At 41.5% G+C, this 19,200-nt stretch overlaps 1 protein-coding gene across 3 annotated transcripts in view; it reads left to right on the forward strand.

The window, feature by feature from the left end:
- Positions 1–6,250: 6,250 nt before the first annotated feature.
- Positions 6,251–19,200, forward strand: part of oca2 (oculocutaneous albinism II) — a 113,847-nt gene continuing 100,897 nt past the window's right edge. The window contains exons 1-8 of one of the 3 annotated variants that reach the window (XM_046853436.1): positions 6,251–6,423; positions 6,585–6,725; positions 11,686–11,895; positions 16,683–16,769; positions 17,745–17,918; positions 18,038–18,095; positions 18,271–18,343; positions 18,619–18,776. In XM_046853436.1, coding sequence (XP_046709392.1) covers positions 11,687–11,895; positions 16,683–16,769; positions 17,745–17,918; positions 18,038–18,095; positions 18,271–18,343; positions 18,619–18,776 — 759 coding nt within the window. In that variant the 5' untranslated portion in view covers positions 6,251–6,423; positions 6,585–6,725; position 11,686. Of the gene's footprint in view, positions 6,424–6,455; positions 6,726–11,685; positions 11,896–16,682; positions 16,770–17,744; positions 17,919–18,037; positions 18,096–18,270; positions 18,344–18,618; positions 18,777–19,200 lie in introns of those variants that run through there. The other 2 variants (XM_046853614.1, XM_046853529.1) reach the window with 2 other exon arrangements.

Consider the following 19,200-nt stretch of genomic DNA (forward strand, 5'->3'; position numbering starts at 1 on the left):
CACTCACTCACTCACTCACTCACTCACCACTCACCACACACTCACTCATCCACTCACTCACCCGCTCATCCACTGACTTACTTACTCACTCATCCATTCACTCACTCACTCATCCACTCCTTACACACTCACTCACCCACTCACTCTTCCCTCATCCACTCACTCTTCCCTCACTCACTTACTCACTCACCACCACTCATCCACTCACTCATTCATCCACTTACTCACCCACTCACTTACTTACTCACCCACTCACTCACCCACTCACTCACTCACTCACTTACTCACTTACACTCACTTACACTCACTCACTCACTCACTCACTTACTCACTTACACTCACTCACGCATCCACTCACTCACTTACTCATCCACTCACTCACACACACTCACTCACTCACTCATCAACTTACTCATTTGCTCACTCACTCACTCATCCACTCACTCACCAATCACCCACTCATCCACTGACTCACTCACTTACTCACTCACTCACTCACTCACTCACCCACTCATCTTCCCCACTCACTCACTTACTCACTCACTCACCATGCATCCACTGACTCACACACTCACTCACTCTCACACTCACCCACCCACTCACCCACTCACTCACCTGCTCATCCACTGACTTACTCACTCACTTATCCACTCACTCACTCACTCATCCACTCACTAACTCACTCACTCACACACTCACTCACTCACCCACTCACTCTTCCCTCATCCACTCACTCTTCCCTCACTCACTCAAGCATCCACTCACTCATTCATCCACTCACTTACTCACTCACTGATCCACTCACTCATTCACTCATTCCCTTACTCATTCACTCATCCACTCACTCACTCACTCACTCACTCACTCACCACCACTCACTCACCACTCACTCACTCATCCACTTACTCACTCACTCACTCACTCACTCACTCACTCACCAACTCACTCTTCCCTCACTCACTCACTCTCTCACTCACACATTCACTCTCTTTCTTACTTACCCACTCACCACTCATCCACTCACTCATCCATTTACTCACTCACTCATCCACTCAACCACTTACTCACTCACTTACTCACTCTCTCACTCACTCATGCATTCACTCTCTTTCTTACTTACCCACTCACCACTCATCCACTCACTCATCCATTTACTCACTCACTCATCCACTCAACCACTTACTCACTCACTCATCCACTCAACCACTTACTCACTCACTTATCCACTCACTCACTCACTCACTCACTCACTCACTCACTCACTCACTCACGCATCCACTCACTCACTCACTCACTCACTCTCACACTCACCCACCCACTCACTCATCCACTCACTCACCTGCTCATCCACTGACTTACTCACTCACTTATCCACTCACTCACTCACTCATCCACTCACTAACTCACTCACTCACACACTCACCACTCACCACTCACTCTTCCCTCATCCACTCACTCTTCCCTCACTCACTCAAGCATCCACTCACTCATTCATCCACTCACTTACTCACTCACTGATCCACTCACTCACTCATTCACTCATTCCCTTACTCATTCACTCATCCACTCACTCACTCACTCACTCACTCACTCACTCCTCACTCACTCACTCACTCATCCTCTCACTCACTCACCTGCTCATCCACTGACTCACTCACTCACCAACTCACTCTTTCCCTCACTCACTCACTCTCTCACTCACACATTCACTCTCTTTCTTACTTACCCACTCACCACTCATCCACTCACTCATCCATTTACTCACTCACTCATCCACTCAACCACTTACTCACTCACTTACTCACTCTCTCACTCACTCATGCATTCACTCTCTTTCTTACTTACCCACTCACCACTCATCCACTCACTCATCCATTTACTCACTCACTCATCCACTCAACCACTTACTCACTCACTCATCCACTCAACCACTTACTCACTCACTTATCCACTCACTCACTCACTCACTCACTCACTCACTCACTCACTCACTCACGCATCCACTCACTCACTCACTCACTCACTCCTCACTCACTCACTCCACTCACTCACTCACTTACTCATCCACTCACTCTTTCCCTCACTCACTCACTCACTGATCCACTCTTTCCCTCACTCACTCACCACTGATCCACTCATTCACTCACTCACTCTCTCATTCACGTATCCACTCTCTTACTCACTCACTCACTTACTCATCCACTCCTTACTGATCCACTCACTCTCTCACTCACACATCCACTCTCTTACTTACCCACTCATCCATTTACTCACTCACTCACTCACTCACTTACTCATCCACTCACTCACTCACTCACTTTCTCACTTTCTTACTCACGCATCCACTCTCTTACTTACCCACTCACTCACTCACTCATCCACTCACTCATCCATTTACTCACTCACTCACTCACTCACTCACTCATCATCCACTTATTCACTCATCTACTCACTCACTCACTCACCACCACTCACTCACTCATCCACTTATTCACTCATCCGCTCACTCACTTTCTCACTTTCTTACTCACGCATCCACTCTCTTACTTACTTACCCACGCATCCACTCACTCATCCATTTACTCACTCACTCACTCACTCACTCACCACTCACTCACTCATCATCCACTTATTCACTCATCTACTCACTCACTCACTCACTTATCCACTCACTCACCTATTCAATCACCCATACAATCACTCACCTACTTTCTCACCCACTCATTTATTCATTCACTTACTCACTCTTTCTCCCATTCGCTCATTCACCTTTTATTCATTTACTGTTACTTACTCACAAATGTATTCTCATTCATTCATTTATAAACTCATTCTGTAATCACGACCATTTGTAATTAGTTTGTTTTATGTAAATATTGGCACCTCCTTTATTTAAAAAAAAAAATGTAACGTCTTTTTTGTGCTGTAAAAAATTGGCACCCGATCTAAATAAAATTAGTTCATTTTTTCTCGTCTTATTTATCACACGTTTATTTCAGCGCCACGTCTCCGTCACTGACCCAAAGAAATAACATCTCACGGAACAGAAAAAAGAAATGTGAATAATTTCAGGTCGGGCCTCAGTCACACACTGATTTCCTTTCTCTGGTTTCTGCTCACGTTGTTCCCCCGAGCTGGGGCAGCGTTTCAGTGGACAGCTGTGAGTGGAGGACGTCCTCAAGGAGAATGTCATCCACTGAAGCAGTTCTCCATGTGACGCAGTGAGCCTGGGGGGGCTGTGTGTGTGTGTGTGTGTGTGTGCGCTTTAGTGACGTGATGGCCGTGGTCAGAGACGTCTCCACATAGACCCTGTGACTCTCTTAATCACCAGCTTTGTAGATTATCTGTCAGTTCATCACTTCATTCAGAAATCTATATGCTTCCATTTTCTTAGTCACATGACCTGTCGCTGATTTTCTTTTTTTTTCACCTCAAAGCTGATAAACTGCAGTGTTGTGACTATAGAGCAGATTAACAGCGTTAATAAGTGAGAATGAATTCACTATACATTCCTCAGTGTGTGTGTGTGTGTGTGTGTGTGTGTGTGTGTGTGTGTATATATACACGCAGTCATGTGAAAAAATTAGGAAACCCCATTAAATATTCAGCTCTTAATTAAGAAATGTTTACATATCGATATCTTGTTTTTTTTTTCTAGAAACAAAAGTGATTTAAATGCAGGTAAACAACAAACATGTACATTGTTTTACCCATTAAACAAAAGATATCAAAGGAAAAAGTTAGTACACCCTACCCCCTAATAGACAGTGTTACCCCCTTTGGCTGAAATAACTTCAGTCTCTGACTTCAGTGTGATGAAAGTTTGCTTTACTCCTCAACGCAGAATTCTTTTATCTGTGAGATGTTTGAGGGGTTTCTTACATGTACAGCACGTTACAACTCACCCCACAGCATCTCAGTGGGATTAATATCTGAGCTTTGACTCTCCATTCCTTAGTTTTCAGTCAGTCCTTGGAGGATTTACTGGTATGTTTTGGGTCATTGACATGTTGCAGGGTCCAGTTCTGCTTCAGCTTTATTTATTATTTACAGATGGTTTAACATGTTCTCCAAGCACCTTCTGATACACGTTTGAATTCCTGGTGGATTCTACTGTATGATGTTGAGCTGCACAGGTCCTGCTGCAGCAAAGTATCTCCAAACCAGGACACTTCCACCTCCATGTTTTACAGTGGGTATGAGGTTCTTTTACTGGAATGCTGTATTTGCTTTACGCCAAACATGTCCTCTGTTCCGGTGTCCAAATAATGTTTGTTCTGCTCTCAGGGTGAACTTGCTTGGACCGTTAGACCTGGACATGTTGGCAGTTGTTTCGAATGTCCTCCACTATTGTACTCCAGACTATTTTCCAGAGAGTGAAATGGTTGATTTAAAATTATTTTCAGATCTTTTTTAAATCCCTTACCAGAAGCTGCTATAAACTTCTTTCTGAAGGCCTCAGACAGTTCTCTCGATCTCACCATGGTGTTCACTCTCACTTCAACAGAGCACACATGTCTAAGGTTTTAAAAGGACAAGTCTCCTTCAAAAAGCTTATGTTCTAAACATAAGAGCCCTGATGTATACTTACCTCTTCTCCTGTAAAAACTGTGTCCAGTGTGTGAATATTGTGTGTGACCTCTATCGTTATCCAGCACTGCTTTAATCCTCCTGGGTGTGGAATTCACCAAAACTGCACAGGTTGTTGCTGGGATCCTTTTCCACTCCTCTATAATGACATCACAGAGCTGCTGAATGTTAAACACCTGGTGCTTCTCCACCTTCCGCTTGAGGATCCACACAGGTGCTCAATAGGGGTCAGGTCTGGAGACATACTTGGCCACTCCATTAGCTTCAGCTTCCTCAGCAGGGCAAGTGTCATCTTGGTGGTGGGTTTGGGGTCATTATTATATTGGAAAACTGCCGTTTGGCCCAGTTTCTGAAAGGAGGGCATCATGTTCTGTTCAGAATGTTATAGTACTTGTTGCTGACTGTAATATATCTGCTACTTGAACTCTGAGAAACATTCATGTAAATTGTGCTTTTGGAGTCTGTTAATTCTAATAAACTTCTACTCTGCAGCAGAGGTAGCTCCTGGTCTTTTTTTTCTTGGATGGTCCTTAGGAGATCCTGTTTCATCATAACGTTTGATGTTTTTAGAGACTGCTCTTGAAGATACATTTAAAGTTCTTGACATGTTTTGCATTGACTGACTTTCACTTTTGGGAGTATGATGGAACTTTTCTCTTCCCTTCACTGAGTGTTTCTTGCCATAATATGGATTTGTACAGTAGTTGTAGCAGCACTGAGCTGTTGACTCTGTACTCACACTTTCATCTGCACAATTAAAGCACATTAAGGAGTCAAGTCAAGTTTATTTCTATTGCGCTTTTCACAACAGACATTGTCTCAAAGCAGCTTTACAGAAATTAACAGTGAAGGTGAACGATGTGTATTTGTCCCTGATGAGCAGCCGTGGAGACTGTGGCAAGGAAAAACTCCCTTAGATGTTCTGAGGAAGAAACCTTGAGAGGAACCAGACTCAAAAGGGGAACCCATCCTCATTTGGGTGACATCAAGAGTGTGATTATAGTCTTTAAACACTACAGAACACTGGAGAGTGAGAACTAACATGATTACTGGAGTATAAGATTATAAGTAAATGTTCTTTCTACAGTCTTATACAATCAATATGGTTATAAAACTACATTTGTGATCATCACAGATCCAACACCAGCTTCTCCATGCCAGAGCCTTTAAACACTACAGGAGGTCCAATGTCAAAACTCCACACATGTAGTGGGATCCAATTGGCACTAGAGTGAAGAAATGCCACAAATCAACTCTTGATAAAACACACCTATGACCTGAAACCCATCCAGGTGACGTCCCCATGAATCTGATGTGAGAATGGCATGAGGTCGCTGAGCAGCATCAAAGCTACATAGAGCCACTTTGGACAATCAATAATATAAAACATATTCTGGGTTATTTAACATGTTTTTATTTACTACAGAATTTAATGTGTTCTTTCGTAGTTTACAGTGTTGAAAATAATGCAAATAATATTTAACATCTTTCATGCATATTCAAATAAAAATAATATAATAAAGAATAAGTTGTGTGTTGAATCGGTGCTCAGTGTTTAACAGCTCCTTTAATCCTTTAATCCTTTCACAGGTTATAATCTAGATTACTGTGTGTGTGCATGTGTGTGTGTGTGTGTGTGTGTGTGTGTGTGTGTGTAGAATGTAAAGCTTGTCGAGGATGAATGTTTATTCACTTCTTTTAATTGTGGACCGATTCTTCATTTTGATATTGTGTATTTAAATCTTAATGAGGACCTCGTGTGATATTCAGCAGGTCCTTATAAAGAGAACTTCGTCCCTCCTATGGACCATCCTCCATCTCTGCAGTGATCAGGTCTGCTCTGGTTCCTCCCTCTTTCTTCTGTTCTTACTTTCTTTCTCCAGATGAAACTTCACCCTTTCGGACTTCAGCACCTTCATCACCTCCTACGTTCCCCCTTCTCTTCGTTCCTCTTGATCCCTCTTTTTCCTCCTCCTCCTTCTCAACCTCCACAGCTCAGGAAAATCTTGGTCACTGTTTCAGTGTGGAGATCCTCACAGCTCTGACTCATTCAGCTATTTTTCCTCTCAATGAAGAGTTTCATTTAATTCATCATCATCATCCTTCAAGTTCTTCAGGTTTTTTTACATTTCAAGGTAAACAGTTCTTCTGTTTTTATTGCACTTTGAACAGGTTCTTCAAAAGTTCCTTGGTTTGTAATCCACGTTGAAAAATGTGTGAATGTTTTTTTTTCTTTTCTTTTCATCTTTATTTATCTGATACATTTAATTTTTTATTATTTGATTTGATTCATTGTTTATTTCAACGTATCATAAATTCCCCTGAACCAAACTGCAAAACTGATCAATGACTGTATTATAGACTGATTGACTGATTATTATTTTTGTTTGTTCAGAAAATAGAAATTTTATTCAACTAAATGACGATGAATCATATAAACATAATTATAAAAAAGTTTCAAAAGTTAGTACACCCCACATTTATAAATATAGCTGTATGTTTAAAATGGTGGTTTCATGATACATAATAAATATCATAGGGAAAATGTGTGTGTACATGCATTTGTTTGTGTGAGCACGTGTGTGTACATGCATTCGTACATTTGTGGGTTTTTGCATGTTTCTATACATGTGTGTGTGTATGTGTGCATGTATTTGTATATTTGTGTGTGTGTGTGTGTGTGTGTGTAATAGCATCAGGATTGAGTCCAAAATCATGAGTGATAGGAGTGATATTAGAAGTAAGAGGAACTTCAGGAGCTCCTGTGCTTGTAGATGTGATCTTTAGAGGCTTTTTGGTGCCAGAAGCAGGAATCTTTTCCGGAACTCGAACACTTCATGTGACTTTTCAGTTCCATTGCAAATAAGTTCTCATGCATTCACAGCAATATTCAGCGGATTTCCACTGAGGGAACCTGTTTCATGTTCATGTCTAATTCCTTTTGAAGAAACTTTTCATGGTTTCCTGAACTCTCAGGAAATGTTTATGCTGAACCTTTAGGCATGTTGTCAATACAAGACCCCTTTCAGATACCTACAAATCTCACACACAGTTCAGCAAAGAACTTCTCACGTGTTCAGGAACTTTAAGAGCATTTTGCACCGCTGGGAAGTTTAGATGCAGTTGCACCAGGAGAAACTTTTCATATGTTCAGGAACTTTTTATATCTTTTTAAAGAAAGAATTTTCTGTTTAAAATGAGCTTTTCAATGTTTTAAGGAACCTTTCAAGAACCCCAGAAATTCAGAAAATGAAGAAACTTTAGGGTGTTTTTATGACAATCACCTTCTCAGGAACATAGAAAATTTGAATACATTTTTCAAAATAAAAACATTTATTTATTTAATTATTTATTTATTTTGATATTTATCTTTTAGATTTTGATTCTCTAAAAGAAAACTCTTTTAGGTTTAGGTAATTTTAGAGATATTTCTATTGTATGAACCGTCTGGGAAGTTTAGTTGCGTCCCATCAAAAATTCTTTAAATACATTTTTAATTCTTCTTAGCTTTTGGAAATCCAGGAGCTTTAGAAGAATTTTGGACTGCAAACCATTTTTTAGAAACCATGGGAAAAATCTATTTTCATTGCAGGAACCTTTTCAGACAACCATGGACTTTAGGTACACTTTGGATGAATTTTGGAAAGGGGCATTCCCTCTGCAGGAACCTTTTCTAGTTGTACGTAGATGGAGCTGCATCAGAGGGGACATGTTAGGTTCCCTAGCTATTTAAGGAAATGTTCACTGCAGGAACCTTATTTGAAACCGAGAAATGCAGACAATAATGAACTTTGAGAGGATTTTCACAGTTAAAACTTTTTTCCTATTGAACAGTGTAAGTCATGAAACAGAAGTTATTTCCATTTGATCAGAACATTTTGGCTGCTTGTGTGTGTTGTTGAAGTTGATTTTGATCCCACTGTCAGTCTCGGTTCCTTTTCCAGATGTGGCTCATAGTGAGGCCTGAACGCTGCTGGGGACGTTTCATAAAAGATGAGAGTTTTTGGAGTACACAAGCATATCCAAGTGATTGGACATAGATAATAAGACAACTCTAGCTCAATTTTTGTCGTGTGTGTGTGTGTGTGTGTGTGTGTGTGAGACAGAGAGAGAAAAACATGGTAGAAAATGGCTACAAGGAAACAAAAGCTTTTAGAGTGTGACCTAAACAGTAATGTTTCTTCCACTCCAGCAGGGGGAGATAGTGTTCAATGCAGTATACATACAATTCAGTTCACTCCAGTTTAGGACAGATTATTTTAACTAAACCAAGTTTTGTTTCATTAAATTACTTTTGATTTTATATGATTTTATTTGTATAGTTTCAATTTGATAAATAAAATACAAGAACCTTTTCAGTAACTCACACACTTCACCCTCACATCCACTGCAGGAACCTTTATAGCAACACCTGATTTTACACATGAACCTGCATTTTCACAGCAAGAACCTTGTCAGGAAATTCAGAAACTTTAGATGCATTTTTAGCACAAGAGAATTTCATGAATCTCTGAACATCAGGAACATTTCCAGGAACCAAGAAACCTTAGAAGTATTTTTATCACAGTGACTTTTTATCGACTGCAGGAACCTTTTCAGAACCTGATGATGTTTGAGAGCATTTTCAAGTAAACCTTGTAAAAAAGATTTAAGAATTTGATAATTGATGGTTGTTTCCACTACAGGGAGTTTTTCAGGATCTAAATTTTAGGTCAACTTCAAGTGCAGTAACTTTTCCAGCCATAAACTTTAGAACCCAATAACTTTAGATATGTTTCACCACATTATTATTATTTCAGAAACCTTTCCCAGAACCCAATAACTTTGTGTTTCTCCACATTATTATTACAACAGGAACTTTTTACAGAAACTAATAATCAGAATCAGAAAGCTTTATTGCTAAGGATGTTTGCACTTACAAGGAATTAGTTTTATTGACTGAAGCTTCCAGTTCGCTTTTTTTTAAAAAGTAAAATTAGAAAAAAAAGAAAAAGTTATTGCACATTTTTATAAAGAAAAATAGAGATATTGCAGAGAAAAGTACAGCTTTAGTTTAGTAAAAAGTAGTATTGCACATATATTTTATTTTTTATTGAACAATGGGGAGATTATTTAAGTGTTCATGAGGTTGAGAAGAAACTTCTCTTGCACCTCGCTGTCTTGGTGTTTGGAGCTCTGTAACGTCGTTCAGGCGGCAAAAGTCCAAAAAGCATATGACTTGGATTGGATTTGTTTCACCACATTATTACTACAGGAACCTTTTCTATAAGTCAATCAATTTTATTGTGTTTATCATATTAATAGTGCAGGAACCTTTTTCAGATCCCAATATTTTAAATGTGTATTATAAAAATGTTTTTGAAACCTAGACATCTTAGATCCATTTTTGAAAATTGATGATTGGGTCCAACTCCAAACAAAAGCATTCTCAGGAACCCAGGAACTTTTTCAGGAACATGAATGAAGATAGGGAATAGACTTGTGGTTGCTATACTTTATTGTGAAATGTTTGATTAGCTGGTCATGTGACATCATGACTAACCTTTAATTTGGAATAGTTTGGACACATTAGATTAGCTAGCTAACTTAATGCACACACACACACACACACACACACACACACACACACACACACACACACACACAAACAGAGAGAGATCAGGACTTTCTAGCTGATACTAAACTGCCATTTTTGCCATTGCTAATTATCGCAGTTATTAAATCCAGTAGTTATTACCAAACTAGCAAACTGTACAATACATCATTTTAGAATAATCAGTCAAATAAATACAGTAAAGACTGATGGTAATGACTATGTGATGGTGTTCTTGCCAGGGGCACATTTTTTTTACCCTCATGAGATCAATAACCCTCATGAGATCAGTGCTAATGATGCTATTATGTGTAACATGTAGCTCCAAGGAATGTGGTTCACATGAAGTCTGAACTCGGGCATTGTTTCCTTTACATGTGAAGATTAATCTCTAAGCTGGAGTTCATACACTCGGGGGTTTGTTTATACACATGAGCGTGTGTATGTGTGTGTGTGTGTGTGTGTGTGTGTGTGTGTGTGTGTGTGTGTGTGTGTGTGTGTGTGTGTGTGTGTGTGTGTGTGAACATGATCTGATTGAATTCAGTTCTTCAATTTACCGTAATTTCAAATACATCAAATTTTTTTTTTACCAATTCAGTTTACATTCATATCCAGAGGAACCTTCACTTGTCTCAGTTTTACTGCTGAGGGTTAAGGGCCTTGCTCAAGGACCCAGCAGTGGAATCTAGGTGGTGCTGGGATTTGAACCCATGACCTTCCGATTGGAGGTCCAACACAGATACCACTTGGCTTGATTTGAAGGGGAAAATGGGATTGTATGCACAGCCTAAGGAGATGGAAGCTTAGTTGTTAAGGCTCAAGATTATTGATCAGATGTTCGAGGGTTCAAGGCCCAGTAACACCAAGCTGCCACTCATGGGCCCTTTAAGCAAGGCCCTTAAACCTCTGTGTTCTAACTACGCTTTCAAACAATCTGGGATCTGCGGAGAATTAATTAATGCACAGTTTACTTTTACCTGAAGGTCAATAAAGTTATTTAGAAACTCAAGAACTTTGAGGATGGATTTGGAAGTAATTAATTTTAACAATCTGCTACATTGGGCTCAGGACCAGAATGCTGAAGATACAGCTATAGTTTAGTTTGGTGCAGTTTGATCCAGTTTGGTTAAATTCAACATGATTTAATTATTAGTTCAGCTAACAATTTAACTTAATTGAGTACATTAAAGACCTGAAAGAGTCTGAAGTAGAGGAAGGGAAAGGTGGTAAATCTTTCCAAAGTCTTGATGCAGGTTTTGCTTCTTATTTGGGATGGTTCTGTCCTCCTGGCCTGGGATTCTGTCACCACAGGACATATCAGACAGCTGAGGCAACAAAGGAAACCTACAGTGACTAAGCAAACATCTCACCATCACCCTTATAACAATTTCTGCTCTGTGAAAACAAGGATACACTTTTTCTCCAGCGATTTGCCAATAAATGCACTGTTTATTCATTATAACTGATACATCTCACTTTTTAACCCTTTTTTTATTTGTCAGGATGTATCTGGAGAATAAGAACAATTTAGAGATGGAGATTTCTCAGACGGGAGCTCAGGGACATCAGAAGTCAGAGGCTGTGGCTGAAAACTTTGATGAGCTGCGTCTCTTAGAGGGATTTTCTAAAAGAACAGAGACGCAGAAGCTGCTGCAGGCCGCTGCAGTGCCACCGGGACACCACATCATCTACACCGAGCACCAGGATAACAGGTAGGAGCATCTGCTGGGGGTGCCAATACTTTAGAGAGAGAGAGAGAGAGAGAGAGCTATAGTTCTAATAATCCAGTGTTGTTTCCACCCAACAAAGGCAGGAAGGGTGCCAATAATAATGAACTCTGTACTCTGTGTGTTAATGATTGTGTTGAGTTCAGACCTTCACGTGCTGCTTTGTGTGACGTGACATGGCTAATCACAGCTAATCTGCTTGGAGCTCAAATGCAGAGTCACATTACTTGAGGGGTATCATACAGTCTTGTGTGTGTGTGTGTGTGTGTGTGTGTGTGTGTGTGTGTGGTAATCCTATGCCTGTGGCTGTGATGCTGTGGGGATTAGTCACTTGTGTGACACATGATGCAGTGAGAGATGAGTGAGATCAGGGGGAGGTGTGAGAGGGTGTGTGAATCGCTGCAGAATAAGGGAAATAAAACAATAAATACTCTGCCCCATACTGCCCCATGTTGCCTAATACTGCTTTATCCTGCCCCACACCACTTCACCCTGCCCCATACTGTTCCGTTCTGCCCTATCCTGCCCCACACCACTTCACCCTGCCCCACACCACTTCACCCTGCCCCACACCACTTCACCCTGCCCCATACTGTTCCGTTCTGCCCTATCCTGCCCCACACCACTTCACCCTGCCCCACACCACTTCACCCTGCCCCATACTGTTCCGTTCTGCCCTATCCTGCCCCACACCATTTCACCCTGCCCTATACTGCCCATACTGCCTCATCCTTGGATATACCACCATATCCGGCCCCTGCTGCCCTATACTGCCTCATCCTGCCCCAAACCACCCCAGATGTGTAGAGTATGTGCATGTGAATCTGTGTATGTATGTTAGTGTTTGTGTGTGTGTATATGTCTGAATGATGTTGTGAATGTATATGAATGCATGTGTGTGTGTGTGTGTGTGTGTGTGTGTGTGTGTGTGTGTGTGTGTGTGTGAGAGAGAGAGAGAGATGTGTGTGTAAGAGTTCCAGTGGAAGTTTGTGTAACACTCTTAGAAGCTTAGGTGCAGCTGTGAGGTGATCTCAGGAGAAAGTGACTGTAAAATCTCTATGAGTGTGTGTGGGATTTCAGCGGTCATGTGCTTTCAAACTCTTTCTTTTTCTTTTTTCTCACCTTTATCCTCTTTCCACCTCTTTCACAAAAGTTTTTTTTTTTTGGACGTGGAAAATTCCCAACTCATCCTTATTAAACGTAGATTTTCTTAATAAATATAAATAAATAGAAATAAACTGTTGAAATACAATAGAACATATTTAGGTAATATTCAATTAATTCATTAATTAAATATAATATAAAATCTTCTTCTTCACTTCTCTAACACACTCTCCATTACTTTGCACTGTTGACCCCAGGTACCTGAACTCCTCCACCTTCTCCACCTCTTCTCCTTGCAAACGCACCCCTCCACTGCCTCCCTCTCATTCACACACATGTACTCTGTCTTACTCCTACTGACTTTCATTCCCCTTCTCTCCAGCGTGTACCTCCACCTCTCCAGGATCTTCTCCACCTGCTCACCTCTGCAAACAGGAAAGGGCTCAGAGCCGATCCTTGATGCAGTTCCACATCCAGCTTAAACCAGTCTGTCGTTCCTACTGCACACTTCACTGCTGTCACACTGTTCTCATACATGTCCTGCACCACCCTCATATACTTCTCTGACCTTCCTTCTGACCTTCTCTATACTTCTCCATCAACATTCTCAAAGCAAATAATGCATCTGTGGTGCTCTTCCTCGGCATGAAACCATACTGCTGCTCACAGATGGTCACCTCTTCTCTCAGCCTGGCTTCCACTACTCTTTCCCATAACTTCATGGTGTGACTGATCAACTTTATTCCCCTGTAGTTACTGCAGGTCTGCACATCTCCCTTATTCTTAAAGATCGGTACCAGCACACTCCTTCTCCATTCCTCGGGCATCTTCTCACCTTCCAAAATCCTGTTAGACAATCTTTTTAAAAACCTCACTGCATCTCTCCTAAACATCTCCATGCTTCTACCGGTATATCATCTGGTCCCACTGACTTTCCAGTCTTCATCCTCTTAATCGCTGCTCTCACTTCCTCCTTACTAATCCTATCCACTTCCTGCTTCACCATCTCCACATCATCCAACCTTCTCTCTCTCATTTTCCTCGTTCAACAGCTGCTCAAAATACTCCCTCCACCTTCTCAACACACTCTCCTCACTAGTCAACACATTTCCATCTCCATCATTTACTGATCTTACTTGTAGCACATCCTTCCCAGCTCGGTTCTTCTGCGTGGCCAATTGCTACTAATCCTTTTCTCCTTCCTTAGTGTCCAACCTCTCATACAGCTCCTCATATGCCTTTTCCTTGGCTTTCGCCACATCCCTCTTCACCTGCTGCTGCATCTCCTTGTACTCCTGCCTACTTTTCTCATCACTATGTTGATCCCAATTCTGTTTCTTCAACCTCTTTCTTCTTATGCTTTCCTGCACTTCTTTATTCCACCACCACGTCTCCTTGTCTTCCTTTCTATTTCCAGATGTCACACCAAGAACCTTTCTAACTGTCGCCCTCATCACTCCTGCAGTAGTTGCTCAATCATCCAGCACCTCTTCACCACCACCGAGCTCCTGTCTGACCTCTTCCCTGAATCTCACACTACAGTCTTCCTCCTTCAGTTTCCACCATCTTATTCTTCTTTCAGTCCTCACTCTCCTCCTCTTCTTCTTCGCCTCCAAAACCATCCTACAGACCACCATCCGATGCTGTCTAGCTACACTGCCCCCTGCCAACACCTTACAGTCTCCAATCTCCTTCAGGTTGCATCTCCTACATAGAACATAGTCCACCTGTGTGCACCTTCCTCCACTCTTATATGTCACCCTATGATCCTCCTTCTTCTTAAAATAAGTGTTCACCACTGCCATTTCCATCCTTTTAGCAAAATCTACCACCATCTGCCCTTCCACATTCCTCTCCTTAAAACCATACCTACCCATCACCTCCTCATCACCTCTGTTCCCTTCACCTACATGCCCATTAAAGTCTGCCCCAATCACCAATCTTTTATTCCTAGGTTCACCTTCTACCACTTCATCTAACGCACTCCAGAATTTTTCCTTCTCCTCCATCTCACAACCCACTTGTGGAGCATAAGCACTGATGACATTTATCATCCCGCCTTCAACTTTCAGCTTCACGTTCATCACCCTATCAGAAACTCTCTTCACCTCCACTACACTCTTACTGTACTCTTCCTTCAGAATCACCCCTACACCATTTCTCTTTCCATCCACACCATGATAAAACAGTTTAAACACCTCCAATGTTCCTGGTCTTACTCCCTTTCCACTTGGTCTCCTGAACACACAACATCTCCTCCTTTCTCCTCTCCATCATATCAGCTCCCTCTCTCCCTTTACCCGTCATAGTACCAACATTTAAAGTACCAACCCGAACCTCTACTGTCCTACACTGCTCCTTTCCCTGCTGTCTCTGTAGACGTCTTCCTCCTCTCCTTCTCCTCCTTCAGACAACAGCAGCACAATTTACACCGGTACCCTGTTGTTAACGATACCTGTGGTGGTCGTTGGTAACCCGGGCCTCGACCGATCAGGTATGAAATTCTAATTCATGATCCGTATATTTGATTTGGCACATGTTTTACACTGGATGTCCTTCATAACACAAACCTCCACATTTATCTAAGACCTGCACTAAGAGTGCAACACTGTGTTACTTGTGTAACACTAATGACTGGGTTAAAATACAATATAAAATATTAATTAAATAAATAAATGCATTTTAATCTGAATGTGTTTGCTTGTATGTGGATTTATAAAACCTTATTAAAAATATTTTCGTGCACACGACTGGGTTTTCTTTTCTTTTTTCCATGTTTCTCTTTTTTCCAAATACTAAATTAGTTTTCAGTGTCGATAAAGTTCTCCTCAAACCCTTTCTTCAGCTTTGTGAAAAGGTCAGACATTTCACTCTCAGCCATGTGAGAGCTCTTTTCCTGATTCCGACTGTCTCGTAACATGAATCGCTCAGATTTTGTAATATGGGATTATGTATTTGTAGGTAAACCTGAGGGGGGGTGCAAACTTTGGCTCACGCCTCTGTGTTTTTAACAGAGACATCAGGATGGAGCAGGTGGTTATTATTGTGTGGATTAGTCAGCACCTCATCAAATTTATTTCCTGAGTCTCCCAAACGAGGCTGAAATGTCGAGAGGATGGTGAGATGTGGGACGTGAGATGTAGCTGATGCTGTGGTGGAATGACAAACACACTTCTAATGATCCTCAGATCAATTTCAGGAGCTAGAGCTGTCGATCAAACTTTCCTGGACAGACAGAGTTTAGTGATTCAAGGGAAAAAAAGGTTGAAGGTAAATCCAGATATTTGAGAAATCTTCTTATTCTTCTTTCGGCTGCTCCCATTAGGGGGCGCCACAGTGGATCATCCGTCTCCACACCCCTCTGTCCTCTACATTTGCCTTTTTCAACCCAAATACCTGCATGTCTTCCCTCACCACATCCATAAACCTCTTTTCTTCCGAAAGAAGAAGAAGAAGCTTGACGCTGAGTGTTTTATACTCCACCTCATTCTGTTTTTAGGGGATGTAAACTTTGAGTCACCTACGCAGTAAAGTTTTATTAAATCAGAACAATGTTGTAGTGGAAAAGTTGAGAATTACTGTAGGTTGGATTTTTTTAAAGAACTCATGAAATGGGAAGACAGCTATAACAACCACAATTCTTGTATGGTTTTGATTGTTGGTATTAGGAGAAACTTCAGCATGGTGAACCTCTTGAGAGGAAAGCCAAGCCACACGGAGAGATCACCACTGCTGCGTATCACTCAGGACGACGAGTAAGTGTCCACTGTATCCTAAAACACTTCCTTAGGACTTTTTCTGGCGGAGAGACCTGCTGTTGCCGGGTTCTGTGTAAAAACATTAAGGGTTCCCCCAGGAGACCATGCAGTAGAACTCTGCTAGATATAACCCTGAAGTGTTAGCTGCTACTTTCCACCAGCAGTTTTACAGAAATAAATAGATTATGATTATAAAATCTTTCTATAAGTTTATCCCTAATGAATAATTCAGTGGCGAACATTAGGAGGAACCCACTCTAAAAGGAACATTATCTGGTTGACACCAAAATGTCTATTCATCATAGTTTAATCAATGTTAAGGTTATCAATGGTTCACTATTGGACACCTGGAAACAAACCTTTTAATGGCAACTGTAGCCTTAAACCATTAGAGAGCAGACTGTTTACAGTCTAAATCTTGGACATCTTCATGGCTTTTGAGTTCAACCTCCAGAGAAACCTTAAGGATGTTTAGGCCACTCATTCTGAACCATTCTTAGTCTCTGACCATAGAGAACTCCATCCAGAAGAAGGGTGTTAGGGTGGATCTTTCAGGTCAGGAGATCAGAAAGATACAGGAGCACTGGTATCTCTGGAGCATGTGTAGATTTTCCCTTCACTTGAACTTGGAGACCCAAACCTGTACCAGCATGACACCAAGTGCACATAACCAGCTCTATGAAGATATGTTTTCCATGGGTTAAAGAGGAAGATCTACTAAAGAGTTTCAACCCTGTTTTGGGATGAATTGATACTCTGACTGCACCCCAGGCCTCCTCACTTCACCTACAATTTCCACAAGTACACACTAAAATCTAGAGGAACATCTCCCCAGTAGAGTGGAACAAACAGCAAACGGGGACTAAATGTGGAATGGGATCTTCAAAAAGACGCAAATTTTACAGTCAGGTCAAGATTGACCGTGTGTGTGTGTGTGTGTGTGTGTGTGTGTGTGTGTGTGTGTGTGTGTAGTTTAACATACATGACTCTGCGTGACCCCGGCTTTAGCTCCAGGGACGAGTATTGGGACGGGAATTCGGTGGAGTTGGAGCGAAGATGTCGATTGGGGAGTGAGGTGACCAGTCTGTCCCGTTCCGTCTCCACTGATAAAACTGAGAACAACTTCAAACTCTCCTCCAACCTCAGGTACTACTCAGATAGTAAACAAGGTGAAGGTGAACAGGTGTGTGTGTGTGTGTGTGTGTGTGTGTGTGTGTGTATATATGTGTATATAGGTGTTTTTATCTTTTTTTTTCTCCCAACAGAAACTGTTTGCGAGTCACAAAACTCGTGACCATCTTCATCATCGTCATTCTCTGTACAGTAAGCCCTCACACACACACACACACACACACACACACACACACACACACACACACACACACACACACACACACCTGTTCACCTTCACCTTGTTTACTTTCCATTGGCTTTGTGTGATATTTGTATCCACATGTCCTGATTGTGTAATTAATATAAGTGTCTGTTACTCGAGCAGCTGCTGTTCAGTATGTTTCCTGATCGTGATCGTCCCTGGCGGATGCTGGCTATCTCATCCACCTCGAGCTTCTGTATCTTTTTCATTCATCATTCTGCTCCACACCTCCCTATTATCACTAACACCCTTGTAGCTAAATGAATCTCCACATGCACTCTCCAAAATCTAGTGGAACATCTTCGCAGAAGAGTGGAGCTCATTATAACAGTAAATAGGACTCTGTAAGATGTGATGTTCAAATCAAAGCACATACGAACCTCATAGTCAGGTGTCCACAAACTGTCTGTTACTGTATATGTATAATCAGTAGTGTTTTTGATCTGATCCTTGACCTGCTCGACCTCACAGCCATGAACTTGACAAATTTCCGTGAGAACGCGCTGCTGAAGCTTCAGGTGGGAGGGCCGTTTCAGGGTGGGATCGAGGATGTTCCTGCGCAGGAGTACATCGTGGTGCAGGTGGAACAGACAGTGGAGATTTCGGCCCGTAAGAAACGAGTGCAACAGGTCAGACTACTGAATCCATTTCATCTTCAACCAAAACATATGTCTGTCTGTCTGTCTGTCTGTCTGTCTGTCTGTCTGTCTATCTATCTATCTATCTATCTATCTATCTATCTATCTATCTATCTATCTATCTATCTATCTATCTATCTATCTATCTATCTATCTATCTATCTATCTATCAATCTATCTATGTCTGTCTGTCTGTATGTCTGTCTGTCTGTCTGCCTGTCTGTCTGCCCGTCAGTCAGTCAGTCTGTCTGTCTGTCTGTCTGTATGTATGGAAGGAGTTTGGGTCAGGGTCAGTACTGTGCAACTGTCAGAGGTACAGCTGTAGATATTTCTCAGATTTCTCATTTGAATGTTTTTGTCTCCAGCTTGTCTCCAAATTCATCCCGAGCCATTTATCCATATTCCCGCATTCACT

The sequence above is a fragment of the Silurus meridionalis genome, chromosome 1 (assembly GCF_014805685.1).
Source record: "Silurus meridionalis isolate SWU-2019-XX chromosome 1, ASM1480568v1, whole genome shotgun sequence".
NCBI lineage: Eukaryota > Metazoa > Chordata > Actinopteri > Siluriformes > Siluridae > Silurus > Silurus meridionalis.